The 19,057-nt window shown below is 28.9% G+C and overlaps 1 protein-coding gene across 4 annotated transcripts in view; it reads left to right on the top strand.

The window, feature by feature from the left end:
- Window positions 1-19,057, top strand: part of LOC145327227 (WD repeat domain phosphoinositide-interacting protein 4-like) — a 131,505-nt gene that overhangs the window by 28,699 nt on the left and 83,749 nt on the right. For all 4 annotated transcript variants that reach the window (XM_080170812.1, XM_080170811.1, XM_080170810.1 and 1 more), the window contains exon 3: window positions 1,224-1,341. In XM_080170812.1, the coding sequence (XP_080026938.1) occupies window positions 1,224-1,341 (118 nt within the window). The remainder of the gene's footprint in view (window positions 1-1,223; window positions 1,342-19,057) is intronic.

The raw sequence follows: 19,057 nt of genomic DNA on the forward strand, positions 1-19,057 counted from the left end.
CAAACCTGTTTATATTGTTCTAGATTTGGAGTGTGAGCACAGCTGAACTGTTGTACCATACAAACCTGTTTATATTGTTTTAGATTGGGAGTGTGAGCACAGCTAAACTGTTGTACCGTAGAAACCTGTTTATATTGTTCTAGATTTGGAGTGTAAGCACAGCTGAACTGTTGTACCATACAAACCTGTTTATATTGTTTTAGATTGGGAGTGTGAGCACAACTGAACTATTGTACCATACAAACCTGTTTATATTGTTCTAGATTTGGAGTGTGAGCACAGCTGAACTGTTGTACCGTACAAACCTGTTTATATTGTTCTAGATTTGGAGTGTGAGCATAGCTGAACTATTGTACCATACAAACCTGTTTATATTGTTCTAGATTTGGAGTGTGACCACAGCTGAACTGTTGTACCATACAAACCTGTTTATATTGTTCTAGATTTAGAGTGTGAGCACAGCTGAACTATTGTACCATACAAACCTGTTTATATTGTTCTAGATTTGGAGTGTGAGCACAGCTAAACTATTGTACCATACAAACCTGTTTATATTGTTCTAGATTTGGAGTGTAAGCACAGCTGAACTATTGTACCATACAAACCTGTTTATATTGTTCTAGATTTGGAGTCTGAGCACAGCTGAACTGTTGTACCGTACAAACCTGTTTATATTGTTCTAGAGTTGGAGTGTGAGCACAGCTGAACTGTTGTACCGTACAAACCTGTTTATATTGTTCTAGATTTAGAGTGTGAGCACAGCTGAACTATTGTACCATACAAACCTGTTTATATTGTTCTAGATTTGGAGTGTGAGCACAGCTGAACTGTTGTACCATAGAAACCTGTTTATATTGTTCTAGATTTGGAGTGTGAGCACAGCTGAACTGTTGTACCGTACAAACCTGTTTATATTGTTCTAGATTTGGAGTGTGAGCACAGCCGAACTGTTGTACCAAACACACCTGTTTATATTGTTCTAGATTTGGAGTGTAAGCACAGCTGAACTGTTGTACCGTACAAACCTGTTTATATTGTTCTAGATTTGGAGTCTGAGCACAGCTGAACTGTTGTACCGTACAAACCTGTTTATATTGTTCTAGATTTGGAGTGTGAGCACAGCTGAACTGTTGTACCGTACAAACCTGTTTATATTGTTCTAGAATTGGAGTGTAAGCACAGCTGAACTGTTTTACCGTACAAACCTGTTTATATTGTTTTAGATTGGAAGTGTGAGCACAGCTGAACTGTTATACCGTACAAACCTGTTTGCAATAGTATCTGGAGGACCAAATCCTAAATATGCCGACAATTCTGTTATGGTCTTCGATGATAGAGCAGGTAAGATTAAACTTTTTACTGTAATTTTTTTCTTTGTAAACACGTTCTCTCATTCGTTGGCTAAAAAACTTTGGCTTTGTAAAATCAAAACTTGTGTTTAACTGTTTCAAATTACCATTATCTCTTAATTTCATCACAACTATTTTAACCAACAGACAGGGTGTTGTATTATAATTACATTGGAGATGGAAATCATTTTTCCATTATTGTCTTATCCTCAAAGATTCCTGGTGTATTCCATTGTTTTTATCCCTGCTTTTCTGTAGTTAGGTTGGTCCTTCCTTCCGTAACGGATAGCTTTTACATACAATTTTGTTTAGACTTATATTTACACAGTCTACCCTTTAAGTTCATACACTTTAAAAGTGTTAATGTTCGTTTTTAATAAGTCTAACATAATGCTTTGCTTTTTGTGGATGAATGTTGTCATCCTTGGTTTCATAATTAATTTTTAAATTAGAAATACATATCTCATAGGGGCACGAATCCTAAGTGATTGTCCAGGAGCCATTGTGTTCATCTTGGAGGATCACTTATACGAGAAGGCATGCATATTGGCTAACAAACTAAAATAGGACTTACAAGCTTCATATTACAGCTTTTTTAGGTTTATGAATACTAGCGGCTATGCCCCTAGCCTCCAGGGGCTTTGTATTCGAAGAGACAGAGAGGGGATAGAAAAGAGCTTTAAACCATCCCATATCACTTATATCTGAAAATAGAATGACCTAAAACCATTACAGGAGCTAAGTGAAGCTTACCTACAAATGAGTACTCGATCGGTTCAGTGGTTATTAAGACCTTAAACTTCAGACAAAAAAATCCTTATTACTTTTTATAATACTTTTTGCTGCGTCCCTAGCATCTAGGGACTTTATAACCAAATTGAAATGGTAAGAAAGAAAAATCGCTTAAACCATACCCAGACTTATTTATAAAAAATAAAATACACTAAAACCATCTCAGGACCTATAAGAAGCTTCACTGTAAAGGAGAACAATATCGGTTTATCAGTTAGCGAGATCCTTTGCTACAGACAAAAAAGCTTCCTACTTTATATAATTGGAAAAATTACGAAACGTGTAATGCAAGAAAAATAAAATTTGCATAAAAAGAACAAAGGGAAACAAAACTTTTTAAAGAATTCCAATTAATAGAGAAGATTGCAATCATTGTTTAAAATGCAATCTGTTGTTGCATTTTAGTATAGTACAAATCAGCTTATACCAATAACGAAATAAATTCGGAAAAAAATCGGGGGGAAATCACGAAACCTATACGCGTTTTTCAGTTGTCGTTGTGGGGCAACACATTGTAAAATTGACGACCTCTCCATTTGCCCCCCAAATATTATTTTAGATTTATTTCCCTTGTTGGTTGTTGTATACCTTATTCCTGAGTACAAATATGTTTAGTATAAAAAAGAACAGTAATTTTAAATACAGTAATGACTGATTTAAAGTCTTATGAAAGACTGTGTAGTGTAGAAAGAAACTATCGAGAATGCTTGGACACTGTAAAGTCCACAGCTTACTTTACACTGTGACACTTTTCTGATAAAAAAGTAAAATTTAAATAAATTCAAGCAATGAAATTGTAGAAAAATTGTTTTAATTTGGACAAAATATATAATTTTATGACGTCAATGTAAAATTTAAACCACACTTGTCAAATGTGATTTAGGATTATTAATTTTTGTATTTGATGAGTTGGATTGTTACTGTTGAATGTGAACATTGAAAATATAACTAAGAGAAAGATATAATTTTGTTTATCATTTATTAGCGACTTTTTACAGATTGGCAACCCCATCGGTCAAGAATCAAGGAAAATTTTTTTTGGACTTGGAAAATTTTTGTTTTTTTTCAAAATTTTTTTTTAGTCGGATAAATGGTAACTTTTAATTAAAGTAAATCTAAGTTATAATTTCAAATAAAGCTAAATGTGAAAAGATATTTAATTGTTTGTGAATAAAATCTAATTCCTTTTTTTAAAGATAATTTTGTCTGATAAGGACAAAAAGATAGTACAAATAAAGTTTGTCTACTAAAAATAGAGGCAAAAAGATAAAATTTAGTTACTGTAAATAGTATAAAAAAGATAATTTTGTCTGATAAGGACAAAAAGATAGTACAAATAAAGTTTGTCTACTAAAAATAGAGGCAACAAAGATAAATTTATGCTACACTACGTTCTAAGGTTGGTAATAAACATTTTTGAACTAGTTATCATTAAATTTGATGTAAAAAAGAAAACTTTTGATCAGTCAATAAATCAAAATAATAATTTTTATGTTTATGAAGCAAATTTCTCATTTAAAATTGGGGAAAATTTGAAAATTTTATACCATGCAGTTAAAAGATTAATTCAAGATAGATATAATCTACTAAGAATAGATAATATAGCTATAGAAGATAGAGATACAGCTGAGAATCTTAATAATAATTCATTATATGATAGAGAGGAGGTAGATCAAGAAATAGCAGGTCCCTTTACCTTTAGTCATTTTGGAATAAACAGAACTTTAGACAGGTTTCCTGAGTTTAGAAGATATTTAGGAGGAACGATAATAGTTGGAAATAGTCAAATTGATAATATCTATCATTCTGATTCGGAATAAAGTTTTAATAATATACGTCATAAAAATATAAAAATATTGAAATTTTCAAAAAAATTGTTCTATAAAAGTGTAAATATTTCAATACAAGTGTGTACACCGGACATACACTGGAATTATATGTCTTTTATTATATGATATTAAAAAGTTGGGAAGTTGGAAAATTTTTAATTACCTAACATTTTAAAAATTGTTAAGAAAAATAAAATTATAGTTTTGTATATTGGACACAAAAGAAAAGTCCAAATTATAAAACTAAATATAAAGATAATTAAAAAAGATAAAATAAAAGTTTTGTATATTGAACACAAAAGAATAGTTCAATTTATAAAACTAATAAAATTATAAGTTAAAAGATAACTTAGATAAAAATATTTTAGTAAAATAAAAATTTACTAAGATTATTGTTGAAGTGATTAAATGATAAAATTTTGCTTAAATATTTTCGGTTTATGGAAATTAAAAATTCTATGTACTGAAATTAGAGGACAACATTGGATTGAAAAAATTCAAAGCTGTCAAATTAGTCTTGGTTCTATAAATATTATAAGAATTAGGTTCAAACAAACATTGTAAATTTCTTTTTTAGGTTAAAGATAATTTTAAAAGATAACTCTACCTGTTAAAGATAATTTTAAAAGATAACTCTACCTGGTAAAGATAATTTTAAAAGATAACTCTACATTGTTCCTGTTCAGATTTCATCAAATCTGGAAAATTGGTAAAGATAATTTTAAAAGATAACTCTACATTGTTCCTGTTCAGATTTCATCAAATCTGGAAAATTGGTAAAGATAATTTTAAAAGATAATTCTACTTGTTAATCTGGAAAATTGGTAAAGATAATTTTAAAAGATAACTCTACATTGTTCCTGTTCAGATTTTATCAAATCTGGAAAATTGGTAAAGATAATTTAAAAAGATAACTCTACCTGATTAATCTGGAAAATCATCAAAAATACATTGTTCCTGTTCAGATTTCATCAAAATTTGAAGTAAAGATATTCTCTGCCAAGAAAATTGTTCCTGATTTATATAATTTGGTAAGATAAAAATAAAAAGATATTAATTAAAATAAAAACTTCCAACGGTAACCAAATTTTATTTTATAATACACCGTAAAAAAACTTTTTCTTAAAAATAAAGATAAAGAAGATAAAAGATGTCGGACACAGAACAACAAAATGATCCTTATTTTGCTGGTGCCAGAAGAAGAAAGTTTAGTAATTGGATTCTGAAAAATAAGGAAAAATATTTAGAAAGGCTACAAAGATATAAAGATAACTTGGAAAATTTAAATGGAGAAGATTACAAGGGTGTACGCAAAAACCTAGCAGATTTCAATAAAGAGACAATGGATTTATTGCGTAATAGAGAGGCAGAAAGTTATATGACAAACGATGACTTTACAGAGTTTACTGATGATATTTCACTTGGAAATCTAAGGGATGAAAGGGATAGAGAAATGAACTTTGAAAGAGAAAATTTTAATCAACATAAAGATAATTCTAATCAATTTAATTTTGATAGAGAAAATTTTAACACAAATGACTCTGAAAATAATCAATATCAAAATCAGTGGGGTGATTATAGAGGTTTTAATTATAAACAAGAACAAAGATATCCAAGAAATGAAAGATATTTTGAAAGAAATGAGAGAAATTCTAGACAATGCAGAAAAGATAATTTTCAAGAAAATAGAGACTCTTATTTAAACAAAAAGCATATGGATGATTTGCAAAAGAAAATTGATAATTTAAATATGGAGATAAAATATTTAAAACGAAAACCAGCTAGAGGTGAAAAATTTGAAGCTAAAACAGTATATAGATCTGCTGAGAACAGGGACACTAGCCCTGCGGGACTCTCGCTGACCCATGCAGCAGAGGCGGTAGAATTATTAGAGGAATATTTAGTATCAAATCAAGCAGAAAAACGAAAAATGAAAGAAAATGTTATTAAACAATTATCAAAAATTGGTAAGATACAAACATTAGAAAATAAATTTAATTCATCAAAGTATTATAATTGTGAAGATTTCACACCTAGATTTATAGATACAAGTTTAAGATATTACAATGTTGAAAAAGTTAGTGATAAATTAAAAATTATAAAAAATCAACTCCTCTCACTGAAAAATGTAGGATTGATCGATTATATCGACCAATTCTGTGAATTTGATTTCGATGGATTCTCCCAGTATGAATTCAATGCGGTCTTCCACAATTCTCTCCCAAGAGATACTAAAGATAGAATTGAATGCAAAAATATAAACCCAGCAAAATTGACTAGCAAAGATTATTTGAACATTGTCAGTGACATTGTTAACAATGGACGTATAGCAAATCATAACATTGATTATATGCTTGAAACATTTAAAACATCCAAGAGAAACATAGAAGATATTTATGATGAGTATAGAAGAAAAATAAATAATTTGCCTCCTAATATTATGTCTGCTAGTGAAAAAGAAAGAAGGATACATTCACAAATGATGAAATATCTACCAACTCAACTATTATCTATTTTGAGAATAGAAGAAGCTAAATTAGGTAGAAATCTTAATAGTGAAACACTCCATGATTTTATATTGCTTAATAGAGACCAAATAAATAAATATCTTAGATTTGTTCATAATAAAACCCTATAATGAAGAAACATGTTCTTGTTTACAAATGTAAAATAAGATAAATTTCCATAATAATATTGAAGATAATTTTGAGAAATTAAAAAGTCTGTGTTTACTGGCCTAACATTGGTTGGAAAAATGATAAAAAATAATGAAATCTTCAAAATGATAATTTCTTTGATAAACAAAGAATAATGGTACTATTTATTGATATTTTTACTGGCCTGACATTGGTTGGAAAAATGATAAAAAATAATGAAAGCTTCAAAATGATAATTTCTTTGATAAACAAAGAATAATGGTACTATTTATTGATATTTTTACTGGCCTAACATTGGTTGGAAAAATGATAAGAAATAATGAAATCTTCAAAATGATAATTTCTATGATAAACAAAGAATAATGGTACTATTTATTGATATTTTTGAGAAAATCAATGTATATTTAAAAAGAAAAATTAGGAAATTGAATTTACTATATAATTAGGTGTTGATACTTAAAAATGATAGCCATAAAACCGTAAAAAAGGACACCTGTAAAATAGACCTAATCACACTAATTAAGGGTAATTAAATAAAAAGTGTACACTAGTTAATAAAATGTTTAATAAAAACACTTGAAAATGTATATGATTCATAGAAATTTGAAAAGTTTTGAGGTCATATAAAAATAAAATGATAAAATAAACACTCAAAAAGGTATATGATTCATAAAAATTTAAAAAGTTTTGAGGTCATATAAAAATAAAATGATTAAATAAACTTTCATAAACATAAAAATGATTAAATAAACAAAAATTGTATTTTAAATGTGTAAAGTAACTTATTATAGAGTTGAAATAGGAGACATGAAATAATTGCTGATCATTAAAAAATCTAACCTAATGATAGTTTAAATTAAAATGTAAATGTATATTTTCAAAATGTATACAACAACAATCATTTGTTAATTAAAGAAAGATAATCGTTAACTTTTAAAAAGATTAGAGAAGATAAAATTTTAGATATTTACTTCTGTGAGTAAAAAATATTAGTTAAAAAGGAAAAAACCATAGTGTGTTTTATTGGAAAATTTTTATTAAGATAAATAAAATTTTAAATATTCACTTATGTGAAGAAAAATGTTAGTGGAAATGAGAAAAATTATCCATGAGAAACATTAAGATAGTTTTAATATAAAACATGTTTAAAAAATGGAGTGTCCTATACACTATGAATAAAAACGGTCAGGTAAAAATAAAGTGGGGTCTCCAATTTAAGAAAAGGACACTCTTTTAGTAAAATTAAAAAGCAAAATGATTTACTTTGAATTAAAATAAAAATAAAAGTTGAAAAAAAAGATATAAAGATAAAGATAAAGGGTCAAACATTACACACACAACACCACAACCCCCCCCCCCCCAACATACTGAAAAAATTAAAGATGGAGGGAAAAAAGATAAAGTGTCAGAGTTATAAACACCAAATAAACAAAACCACACCACCCCCCCCCCCCCGGAATTATACATTGTAACAGGGGTGACATATTAAAATGATTATTTAAGAAAACATTAAATAAAAGAATGTCCTTTTATAAACTACCTCTTTAAAGGGACACTTACAAAGAAAAATTTATAAGATAAAAAATATAAAAATGAAAGACTTGTAAATTATTCTTCATAAAAGATAATGTGGTTTATGAAATATGATAAAAGATAACTTGGGTTATTAAATTATAAAAATGAAAGACTTGTAAAAGATAATGTGGTTTATGAAATATGATAAAAGATAACTTAGGTTATAAAAAATTGTTGAAATAAAGTTAAAAATAAAGTTAGAAAGTCAAAAGGAAAAAGAGACTGTCCTTTTATAAATTATGCTTTAAAAAAGGGACACTCGGTCTGTTAATATATCAAATTGAAATAAATATTGTTGAGAAATTATTAAATAAATTATTAATCAAAAATAACAAAAGAAATATAAAAAATCTGTTTTAAATAGAAATAATAAACAAGGAAAAAAACTTTAGAAAAACAAACATAAGACGGTTTTTTTAAATAAAACATCTTTTTAAACAAACATAAGACTTCTTTTAAATAAAACATCTTTTTAGAACTGGACAAAAAACTATCAAACTAAAGTAAAGCAGCTGGTATGACATTAGTTAGTTAGAAATACTCTTATTTGAAACAAATCTCAAGTTAAAATAATTAATGATCTCAGTTATAGTAAACAAGAATTCTTGGTTTTAATTTATTTAAAATAAGAAATAAATTAAAATTATAATACAGTTAATGATATATGTGAAATTTCAGAAGAAAATGGAGCAAGCAAGAGATAGAGAAAGAGACAGGAATAAAGATATGAGGTAAAAATTATTACCTAATTTCTTCTTGAGCAGACGGGTTTTTGTCAGTGGCACGCTTCTTACAGAAAAAAATATAAAAGTCTATGGGCTAGTGAATAGAGAATTGAGTAAAATCTATTAGAACACTATAATAAAGATATCCCTCAATTGAACAAAGTATAGTTAAACGTTCAGAAATATCATTATTAAACCATAGCAAAAATTCTTTGAATTAGTTAATTTACGGTAACCATTAATTCGAAGCTTTTTAGAATTATGAATTATATGTTAAAAGTAATTCTAAAAAGATTACCCTTATGAGGTAAAGGGTAATAATACTTTTAAAATGAAAGTAAAAATGGTAAATTCATTTTAAAAGGGGTAATTTTGTATGGGATTCATATGAAGTCACCAGTAAAACCATTATTATGGAGTAACAGACAAGCAAGTAGCGAAGAAATTGCGTGCACAGAGTTGTAATCAGGGTTCCATCCTTAAAAGAAAATTTTTCTTCTAATATAAATTTCACACATTATATCAAATATATTCTTACGCTTATGATACTTAAAATTCTCATTTTTAGTGATATTGGAAACTAAATGCTCAAAGACAATATTAAATACTCAAATTTCCTGTGATTATTAAATACTCGTCAAATCCTTTTACTCATAAATTGTCAGATAATTAATGCCATACCATAGTTTAATGTTTTTTCTACGATAATTTTAAGGTTTAAACCTTAAATCCTCCATATATCATCCATATCTTAAGGTTTAAACCTCAAAAGATACTTATCATATGCTATTAAAGATATATTTAAGGTTTCAAATTTAATGAAACTTTAAAATGGTAAATTTGTGAAATATTTAAGGTTTCAACTTATGAAATTTTATAAAACGATAATATTTAAAGAAATATTTGAAGAAAAATTTAAAAAGATAATTTAAACAAAAAGATAAAATGGTTAAAGAAAATTTTAAAAGATAAATAAAATTTAAGATAGAAAATGCCTAAAGAAAATTTTAAAACAATACAGCATTATTGGTAAAAATGTTTATGAAATAAAAGAAATAAAACCAATAATAAACTAAGGTAAATTTGAGAAAGATAATTAATTTAAAGATGTATAGAATTAAATAACAGTTGAAAAAATTCATTAAAGTAAAATTCTGTTACTTTTAGGGTGTCCAAGGATATGTCAACGGATCCTGATAAAAACAAAATGGCGCTGAACAGCTCATTCAGTAGAAATTTAAATGCTTGTGCCACGGTAAACACAGACATAAGTTTGTTAAACTGAAGGTAAATGGTATTACTACAACTCATTTTAGAAAATATCTATAAAAATTATTAAAAAGATATTACTTTTCTTGGAATACTTATGATAGACTATAAAAAATTATTGAAAGTGTAAAAGATAATTAAAATGAATTTATCAAGAAAAATAATAAAATTAGAGATTAAAATGATAAATTCTAGTAGATGTATATAGATCACTGGAAACGATAAAACTAATGATTAAATATATTACAGAAAATTGGGTTGAAACTGGTATCAACAAAAACCTGAAATCATGAAACTCAAACTTAACAGGATAAAGAAATAATCAAGTGATTTCTATGTTTAATCTCTTGTAAATCGGTAATGTTCTAATTGTAAAAGTTGTGGTTTCATTTCCTTTTTTAAAAATAGAAAATTTTATTATTTAAAAGAAATTTTTACAATTATGTTGAAGTCTCCTCGGAAAGTTTCAGTTAAAAAATTTATTAAAAGTAAAAAGTAAACATAAAATTTTTTTTGTTGAAAAGTAAAATTACAGAAGAAACTTTTTTTTTCCTTTTAATCATTTGAATATTATGAATAGCAAATTAAAAATGTTTTTTGTCTTTTGATAGCAATTTAGAACTTTAGAAAATTCTTTTTAATAGCGTTTGGAAATATTATTAAATGCAAATTAAAGGGAAATCACTTATGTTACCTGACCAATGATGAGTCAACAACGTCGATCCGGGTGCGAGTTCGACTGATAGAAGCAGAAAAATCCATTAATCTGCTGAGGCACCATGAAATATCCATTCATTCCTGGAAATAAAGAGAAGTAAACACAATGAAACTGAAACCATCAGGAGCTGATGAAGTACAGAACACTGTATAACAACAGATGCCACCAGGAATGCCTACAAAAACAAGAACATCTACATAATTAAAAGCTGAATCCCTAAATAATATTGTAATTATAATTTTTCCAAGATGTCTAAATATTATTACTATTCTAAGTTCTGAATGAAAGCTGTAATTCGTTTTTTTATTCTTTTTTCTTTGAAGAAATAAGCAAAACTACAGTATGTTTTTAAATTTTTATTTTTAAGTAAAACAAAAAAAGTACAATTTTTATATATTCAAATATTCAATTTTGTTCAGAAAAATAAAATTTTTTTATCAAACAGTCCAATTGAAATTTTGTTTTCCCTAATTAGATGAATTTTTAAGCTTTGTGGGGGCAGACTGTGACACTTTTCTGATAAAAAAGTAAAATTTAAATAAATTCAAGCAATGAAATTGTAGAAAAATTGTTTTAATTTGGACAAAATATATAATTTTATGACGTCAATGTAAAATTTAAACCACACTTGTCAAATGTGATTTAGGATTATTAATTTTTGTATTTGATGAGTTGGATTGTTACTGTTGAATGTGAACATTGAAAATATAACTAAGAGAAAGATATAATTTTGTTTATCATTTATTAGCGACTTTTTACAACACAAAGACGGACATACAGACAGTAAGACACACCGACCGAATTAACTATAGGCAGCATTCTTGAAAAGCACAAAACAATCCACATATAAAATAATAGCGGCTGCGCTACTAGCATTTAGGTTCTCTAAAATGAAGGGTTAGGGATTGGCGAAAAAACAGCATAAAACCATCACAAAACTAGTTCCTACCTCGCCATTTCTTGAAATGAGTCGAAAATAAGGGGGTGAGGAGGGGTAGTGTTCGATAGGCACTTTTTGGGAAAACACCCATAATAGTGATTAGACATAGCCGGAAGCTGTTAAAACCATTATTCTAAGCGTCCATCTATCATATGATTTTTAAGGGGTTGTATCCAGGAATCAAAGAAAAAAGACAATGGCCTATAAATGATGTACATCCACAATGATGATACACAAAATTACTACTTTTGTAAAATTAATGGTTGAAATATTTGGACACTCAACTAAATGAACCAACGAATAATAAAAAGTTATTAAAATACTTTAGGAACTAGTATAATAAACAGCTCATTGTTCCCTTCCTTCTTGGGTTGCACCCCTGTTTTCCTTGTTTATGAATCTAACTGTAATAAGTTTATTGCAAGATGCAGAGAATAGTTATACAATGGTTAATTAATGTAATAGAAGCTGTACCAGTGTATCTCTGTGCGCAGGAAGGAAGGGGACATTGGGCTGTTTATTACACTAGTCCCCAAAGTTTTATTATTACCTTTTCTTAATCATTGGTGCAATAATTTTAGGGACTTTTAGTGAATTTTGATTGGTTAGTTCATTAATTTCAGTGTCCAAACATATCAACCACTAATGTAATCTGTAAAAGGGGTATTTTTGTGTATCATCATTTGGGATTGCATCAATTTATCGGCCATTGTGTAATCCCTTTAGATCCCTGCTTTGTGCGCCCTGCAGGTGCATATAATACACAGAGAATAAATACTGAGAGAGAGTTAAGCAGGTAGAGTGTTTCCAATGAAAACAAGAAATTTTTACTTTTTGAAAAATTGTGGGAGTCAAAGCAAATGTCACCATATTGATGGTTTAGCCTAGTTTAGGAGAGTTTAAATTTGGTACAAAGTAGACCCTCGGTCCCTCATGGCCATTGAGAAAAAGCGTTAAAATTAGTATTTCATTCAAACAAAAAAATCGTTAAATTGAAAAATTCTATTTTAAGTTCGTAATTAGTGTCTTTTTGACTTCAACAGCACGTTTGAGTAATTTACAAACTGGTATTTTAAACAGCGATGCGGAGCCGTTTGATTTTAGTGCGACTCCGGCTCGGCGGAGCCGGCTGTTAAAATAAGGGCTCCGGCTCCGACTTAAAATCAAGAAAAACTTAACATATTTTTTTGCCAATTCTATTTTTGACTTTTGAAGGTTTTAAAAGTTCAAAGTTTGATAAAAATGGACTTGAAAAAATTAAAAGAGGCATTTGCACACGACATAACAGAGTTAACAAATCTCTTTTTTTGGCTAACCCGGAGCTGGAGCCCTCTTTAACGAAAATAACGGCTCCAGCAAAATATGGCAGCTCCCGGCTCCTCGGCTCCGGCTCCGCAACACCGATTTTAAAAAATAACTGACTTATCAAGTCATATTCTCATGATTAAAACCCTTAATAAAATATTTTGTGTTTTTAAAAAGTTTTGGTTAAGTTTGGCATAAACAGAACAGGGCAAAAAATCTTAGGTTTTATTCTGTATCAAATTTGTATATGATATTATTTAATTACATAAGGCGGCCGTTGTACTTTTTGTCTATCCTTTTCAAGAAAGGATTTTTAACTTTTTATTAAATATTTATAGGCCTATACCTGCGTTGTCCTAACCCTGCGGGGCTACCAAGTACACAATATAACCTAACCTAGCCTGACAGAGCACCAAACAAACAATGAAATACCCCCCCCCCCCTATATTTAATAAATAAGAGGGAAAGGGGATTCTGTGTACAACTAATCACTTAGAGGAAAACCACTATTTGGTCTCATTTTGTACTACTTTGAATTATATTTAAAAAAAATGGTTGTTAAATATGGGGGGGGGGAAGTTCTGACACTTTTGCGTAAACAGTGATTATTGGCTTTGTCTTTGGACTGAGAGGATAGGTTATTAGGGATAAAATCATTCTTATATGATGAATTTTCCCCAGATTTAAGATTTTTTGGATAGGCCTCCAGGTTCCGGAGCTTTAGGCCTCCAGGTTGTCTCTCTACAGGTAAAAATGAAAAAAAAATTTTTTTTAAGAGTTAGATGTCAGCTTATGAGACAAAATATGTATGTTTTTTCTTCAAATATGTGAATAACAATCAAAAAGAAGTATATTTTGTTTTATAAGTTAACTTCTAACTCTTCAAAAAAAAAATCTTATTTTTAATTTTTACCTGTACAGAGACCACCTGGAGGCCTATCCAAAAAATCTAAAATCTGGGGGAAATTCATCATATAAGAATGATTTTATCCCTAATAACCTATCCTCTCAGTCCAAAGACAAAGCCTATAATCACTGTTTACGCAAAAGTGTCAGAACTTCCCCCCCCCCCTTATTTCAAACTTTTTGTACATGAGCCTTAATATTTTCAAGTTGTAATGTCACACATTACAACTCATTGTACTAATTAAGATGTGTTGTACTTTTAGTTACATAAAATATATTTACAAACAAGGATAACAACTTCCACAAAAGCGAAGCTCTAAAATAAGAAGGAGGAACAAACGAACAAAGACATCTTTGAGTGTCTGAACTTCATAATCAAAACATTAATTTGTGTGTCTAAACAAAATTGAAGATGGATTTGTTGCAAAAAATACCGGATATACTGTATAAGGACATACTTTTATTTTTAGGATTTAATTATAGCGATGCTACGCTTACAATATTGAACCTTGTTGTCCTAGAAATCATCATTCAAAAAATCAGATAAAAATGATTATTTTATCATTGTTGTTGTTAAAAAAAAGTTTAAAAATCAGCATGTTTTAAAATGGACGTATGGACTTTCTGGTAACGATTATAGAGTTACTACACTTACTAAATTGTACCTAAATGAAATTCAAGAAATTCTAACATGTATAAATTAAAGAGCTAACAAAGAACTATTCGTTACGGACGGACGTATGAAAGGGCGGAACAAGCCTAATTATAGAAAAGATTTGCTTAGATAAAAGAAAACACTCCCTTGTGTGTCTTTTGACTTGCATAAAATAAGAATTGTTTATAAAAAACAAAACAAGAATTACATTATACATCAAAACCACTAGTTAGGTTAAATATTCCTTACATAAAACAAGGATGACAGCATACATAAGTACCAAAGAACAATAATATCATGGGTGGATTGGATTTACGGACTAAGTGAGTAATAGAGAAAATGCTCATTAGACAAAAATATAAAATCACGGAACTTTTACATATTAATGACCGACAGACTGACGTTCCAAGTTAGTTGTATACTGGATTCCCTGATTTCATTTTAAAAATCAGTAATTTATTTTATATACCAGCCGAGAAAATCACATTTTCCCCATAGCATAGACAGACAAAATAAATTGTAGAGTACGTTCTCTACTTAAAAAATGGAATCTTTGTTCATTGTAATTTAGTGTAGTTCAATAAGCATTTCAGATTTGTATGTTAGCCCTCCTAGTAATACCTACGTTTAGACTGTTTACATATTCTATAAATTATAGAGTATACTTTGATGCTCTAAACAAAAGAATATTTTATGTATCCTTTGACATTCAGTAAATTTTAACATAACAAAAAGAAGAATTTTTATATTATTAACATAATTAAAAATATTCTTAAATCCTGATTTAGTGGAATTCAGGAAGTAGAACGAGTAATTTAATCATTTATTCTAATTTTAATTTGTTGTAGCAAAGTGTAAAATATTGTTGACACGATGATGATCGGTCCGACTTTCAGTTCCTTTCTATTCATAACTAAAGTAAAAAAGAAAAATAATTAAGTATGGAGGTTACGATGCTTAGTTTCCCTCGTATTTCAATCTATTGCCAAAGAACGTGTCCTAACTTTTTTGATTTTATAAAAAAAAAAATAGCTAGTCCACGTATTTAATAAGTAGTATTTGTAAAATGATCCATAGAATTTAGATATGCTATCGTTTTTTTGTAGGGTTCTTATTTTTGAAGTGATTTAATTTTTTTAAAATTAAGTTGGTTTTAAAACGCAACAAAAAAAGAAGAAAATTGCCATTATGAACAAAAAAATCACAAAAGTTTTACACGTTCTTTACAAATGCCATTTTACTGGTTAATTCTTTTCTTTAAATAGCGGTTACGCCCCTAGCATCTAGGAGATCTGCATTCAAAGGGGCTAGAAATTAGCTCAAAACCATCCCAGAACTTAAATCTGACAGTGAAATAGCCTAAAACCATCACGTATTCAATGTGAAGCTTACCTAAAATAGAAAACCCTATTAGTTAAAGGGTTATTTACTATTTAGATTTTAAGCTTAAGACAAAAACCCATATACTTTATATAATAGGATTACAGTAGAATAATCTATTTAGGGAAAAAAAATGATATTTCGTTTTACTTCTTAAATCTTTCGCCGCTTTGACAGTACGAATTTTACATTTTATTTATAAGTATCAAAAAGAATTACATTTGAAGATAAAAAAATGCGTATGAAAATAACAAGTACACTAATGTTTGTAAAATACTAAAGTGAAATAAACAAATTCTTGAGGGGAATAGGGCTCTCCTAACCCTTAACTTAAAAAAGAAAAGATTTTTAAGAAAAAAATGTTTTACTCTGTTTTACTGTTGCGTTCACTGTGGGCTAGAATTGAATCAAGACAAAAGTAAGTGCCGAGCCCTGGGACCTATGTAGGGTGAAAATAGACATAAATCCATGATGATTCCAGGTAGAGACAAAATATTTCAGCGGGGTCTTTTGGTTTTTTTTCAATTTTAAGTTCTGAATAAAAATTGAAAAAAAATATGAAAATCTTTAATAAAAAACAAACAGAAAATAATTTTTAATATTTTTTTTTACTGAAAGATACAAACAACTTATATACATACTATAAGCCTTAAAAAATTCATAATTTTTAAATTTAGATCTTCAATATAAAGATTTTTAGAAAAAACCTAACAACAAATTCTAACATATTTCTGATCAATATAGCAATAAAACGTCTTTTATAAAATCTTTATCATCAAAAATAAATAGCACTTACTAAAGACTTTTTTTCATTTAATCTTATACTTTTTGCATTAATAAACATTAAAGATTGAATTTTTTAAAAAGAAAGGTTGCGTGATTTTTTATTCATAATTTATTGCCCAATTTTGAGATTCAGACAAAAACCATACTGCTTTATATCATGTGATACTCTACTAGCAGTGGCTTTGCCTCTAGAGGCATATAGGGGCCCTTGGGTTGGGGGGAAGTCGAACCCCCCTTACAATTACAGTTTTTTTAAAGAAAAAGTTTAAAATATTTATTTTGGAGAGTTAATTCTCTTGGGATGGTGATGGTACCCTTCCCCAAAATAGTTATAAACCTTACCAGGACATATGAGAAGCTACCATGTAAAGGAGTACCATATCGTTTCAGTGGTTAGTGAGATCCCTTTGTGCACAAAGACTCAAATAGAACCTGTTACTTTATTATAAAGATACATATATACACAGAAACTCTACAATCAGAGTATGTCTGTTTGTTCATCCGTCTGTATAAAAACAATACAGAATATATTTATTTGGTACTAGCGGCTATGCCCCTAGAGGCCTTTAGGGGCACTTGAGAGGGGAAGAAGTGGTTGAATTCTACAGTAAGATTTTTATTTTAGGCTTAAAAAGAAAAAGTTATTTTTTTGTGCGTGTAATGGGCCCTTTTTTAGGGGATGATTTCTCCTAGGATGGTGGAGGTATCCTCCCAAAAAAGTTATAAACCTTCCAAGAACCAATGAGAAGCTACATAAATAAAAAGAACCATTGATCATTGTTACATACTATTCAGGGATCTAAAGTGATAAGACAATGACCGCTAAATTGATTTACATTCCCAAATATGATACATGGATAACCCTTCTGTATGTTTCAGTTAATGGTTGAAATGTTGGGCACTTAATTTAATAATCCAATCAAACAAAAATCGCAACAAGTCCCCTAAGTAGTTAAGCCAACGAATAACAAATTGCTATATTAAACTATAGGGACTAGTCTAATAAACAGCCCATTGTCCCATCTTGCTCTGATTAATATATCTTTGCATCTGTATGTTACACTTGCTATTTTCTTTATTTGTATTCTTTTAAACTTAAGAGCTTCACTAATTATGGATGCTGTCTTCTTTTTTTCCTTATTAAATCCAATTACCTAAATCTGGATATTCTTTGAGGTTGATAATTACAATTAAGTTTTATAAAATGGAAATAGAACACTTTAATCATAATTCAAGATAAAAATTATTTTATCACTAGCGGTTTAGCCCCTAGAGGCATCTAGGGGCCCTTGATAAGTGGGGGGAAGTTGACCCCTCCCCTACTTACAGTGGTAGTATGTAAAAGAAAAAGTTTTTTTTAAGTGTTGGGTAGGAACTCATTTTTTTCTAAACTCAAAACTTCTCAGGACCATGAAAAGCTGGAACCAAAAGGAGAACTACATCAGTTAAGCGGTTATAAAGAATCTTCAGTACCGACAGACACCCACACACATATACACACAAACAGACAGACACAGAAACAGTTACTTTTATATAAGGATTAATAGACACTAAACTACTCCTTTATATGTTGATCCTATTATCAGTCTAAAAGATAAAGAAGAACCAAATTATTCCAGCGGTTAGCAAGATCTTTAGACACAGACAGAAAAAATAACACATGGACATCCTATCTTTTTTATACAGGGATATAACTTTCAAACAATAGCAAAAACTTTTTTTTTTAGATGATATTTCTCTCCCTGTTTTAAAGCACTATTTATTTTACAAAATATATTGATGTCTGTTTGTCCATCTTTCTGACGCTTAAGAACTGATATGGTTCTTTTTTTACTTTACTATGTAGCTTCTCATTGGTCCTTGGAAGATTTTAACTTCTTATGGGATGGTACCTCTACCTCCCTAAGAGAAATCGCCCCTTAAAAAAGGACCCCACAACAAATAAAAAAACTTTTTCTTTTTAAGCCTAAAATAAAAATCTAATTGTAGAATTCAACCACTTCTTCCCCTCTCAAGTGCCCCTAAAGGCCTCTAGGGGACGTAGCCGCTAGTACCAAATAAATATATTCTGTATTGTTTTTATACAGACGGATGAACAAACAGACATACTCTGATTGTAGAGTTTCTGTGTATATATGTATCTTTATAATAAAGTAACAGGTTCTATTTGA

Source organism: Acartia tonsa, chromosome 8, assembly GCF_053477335.1.
Source record: "Acartia tonsa isolate MP-2025a chromosome 8, ASM5347733v1, whole genome shotgun sequence".
NCBI classification, from domain to species: Eukaryota; Metazoa; Arthropoda; class Copepoda; order Calanoida; family Acartiidae; genus Acartia; species Acartia tonsa.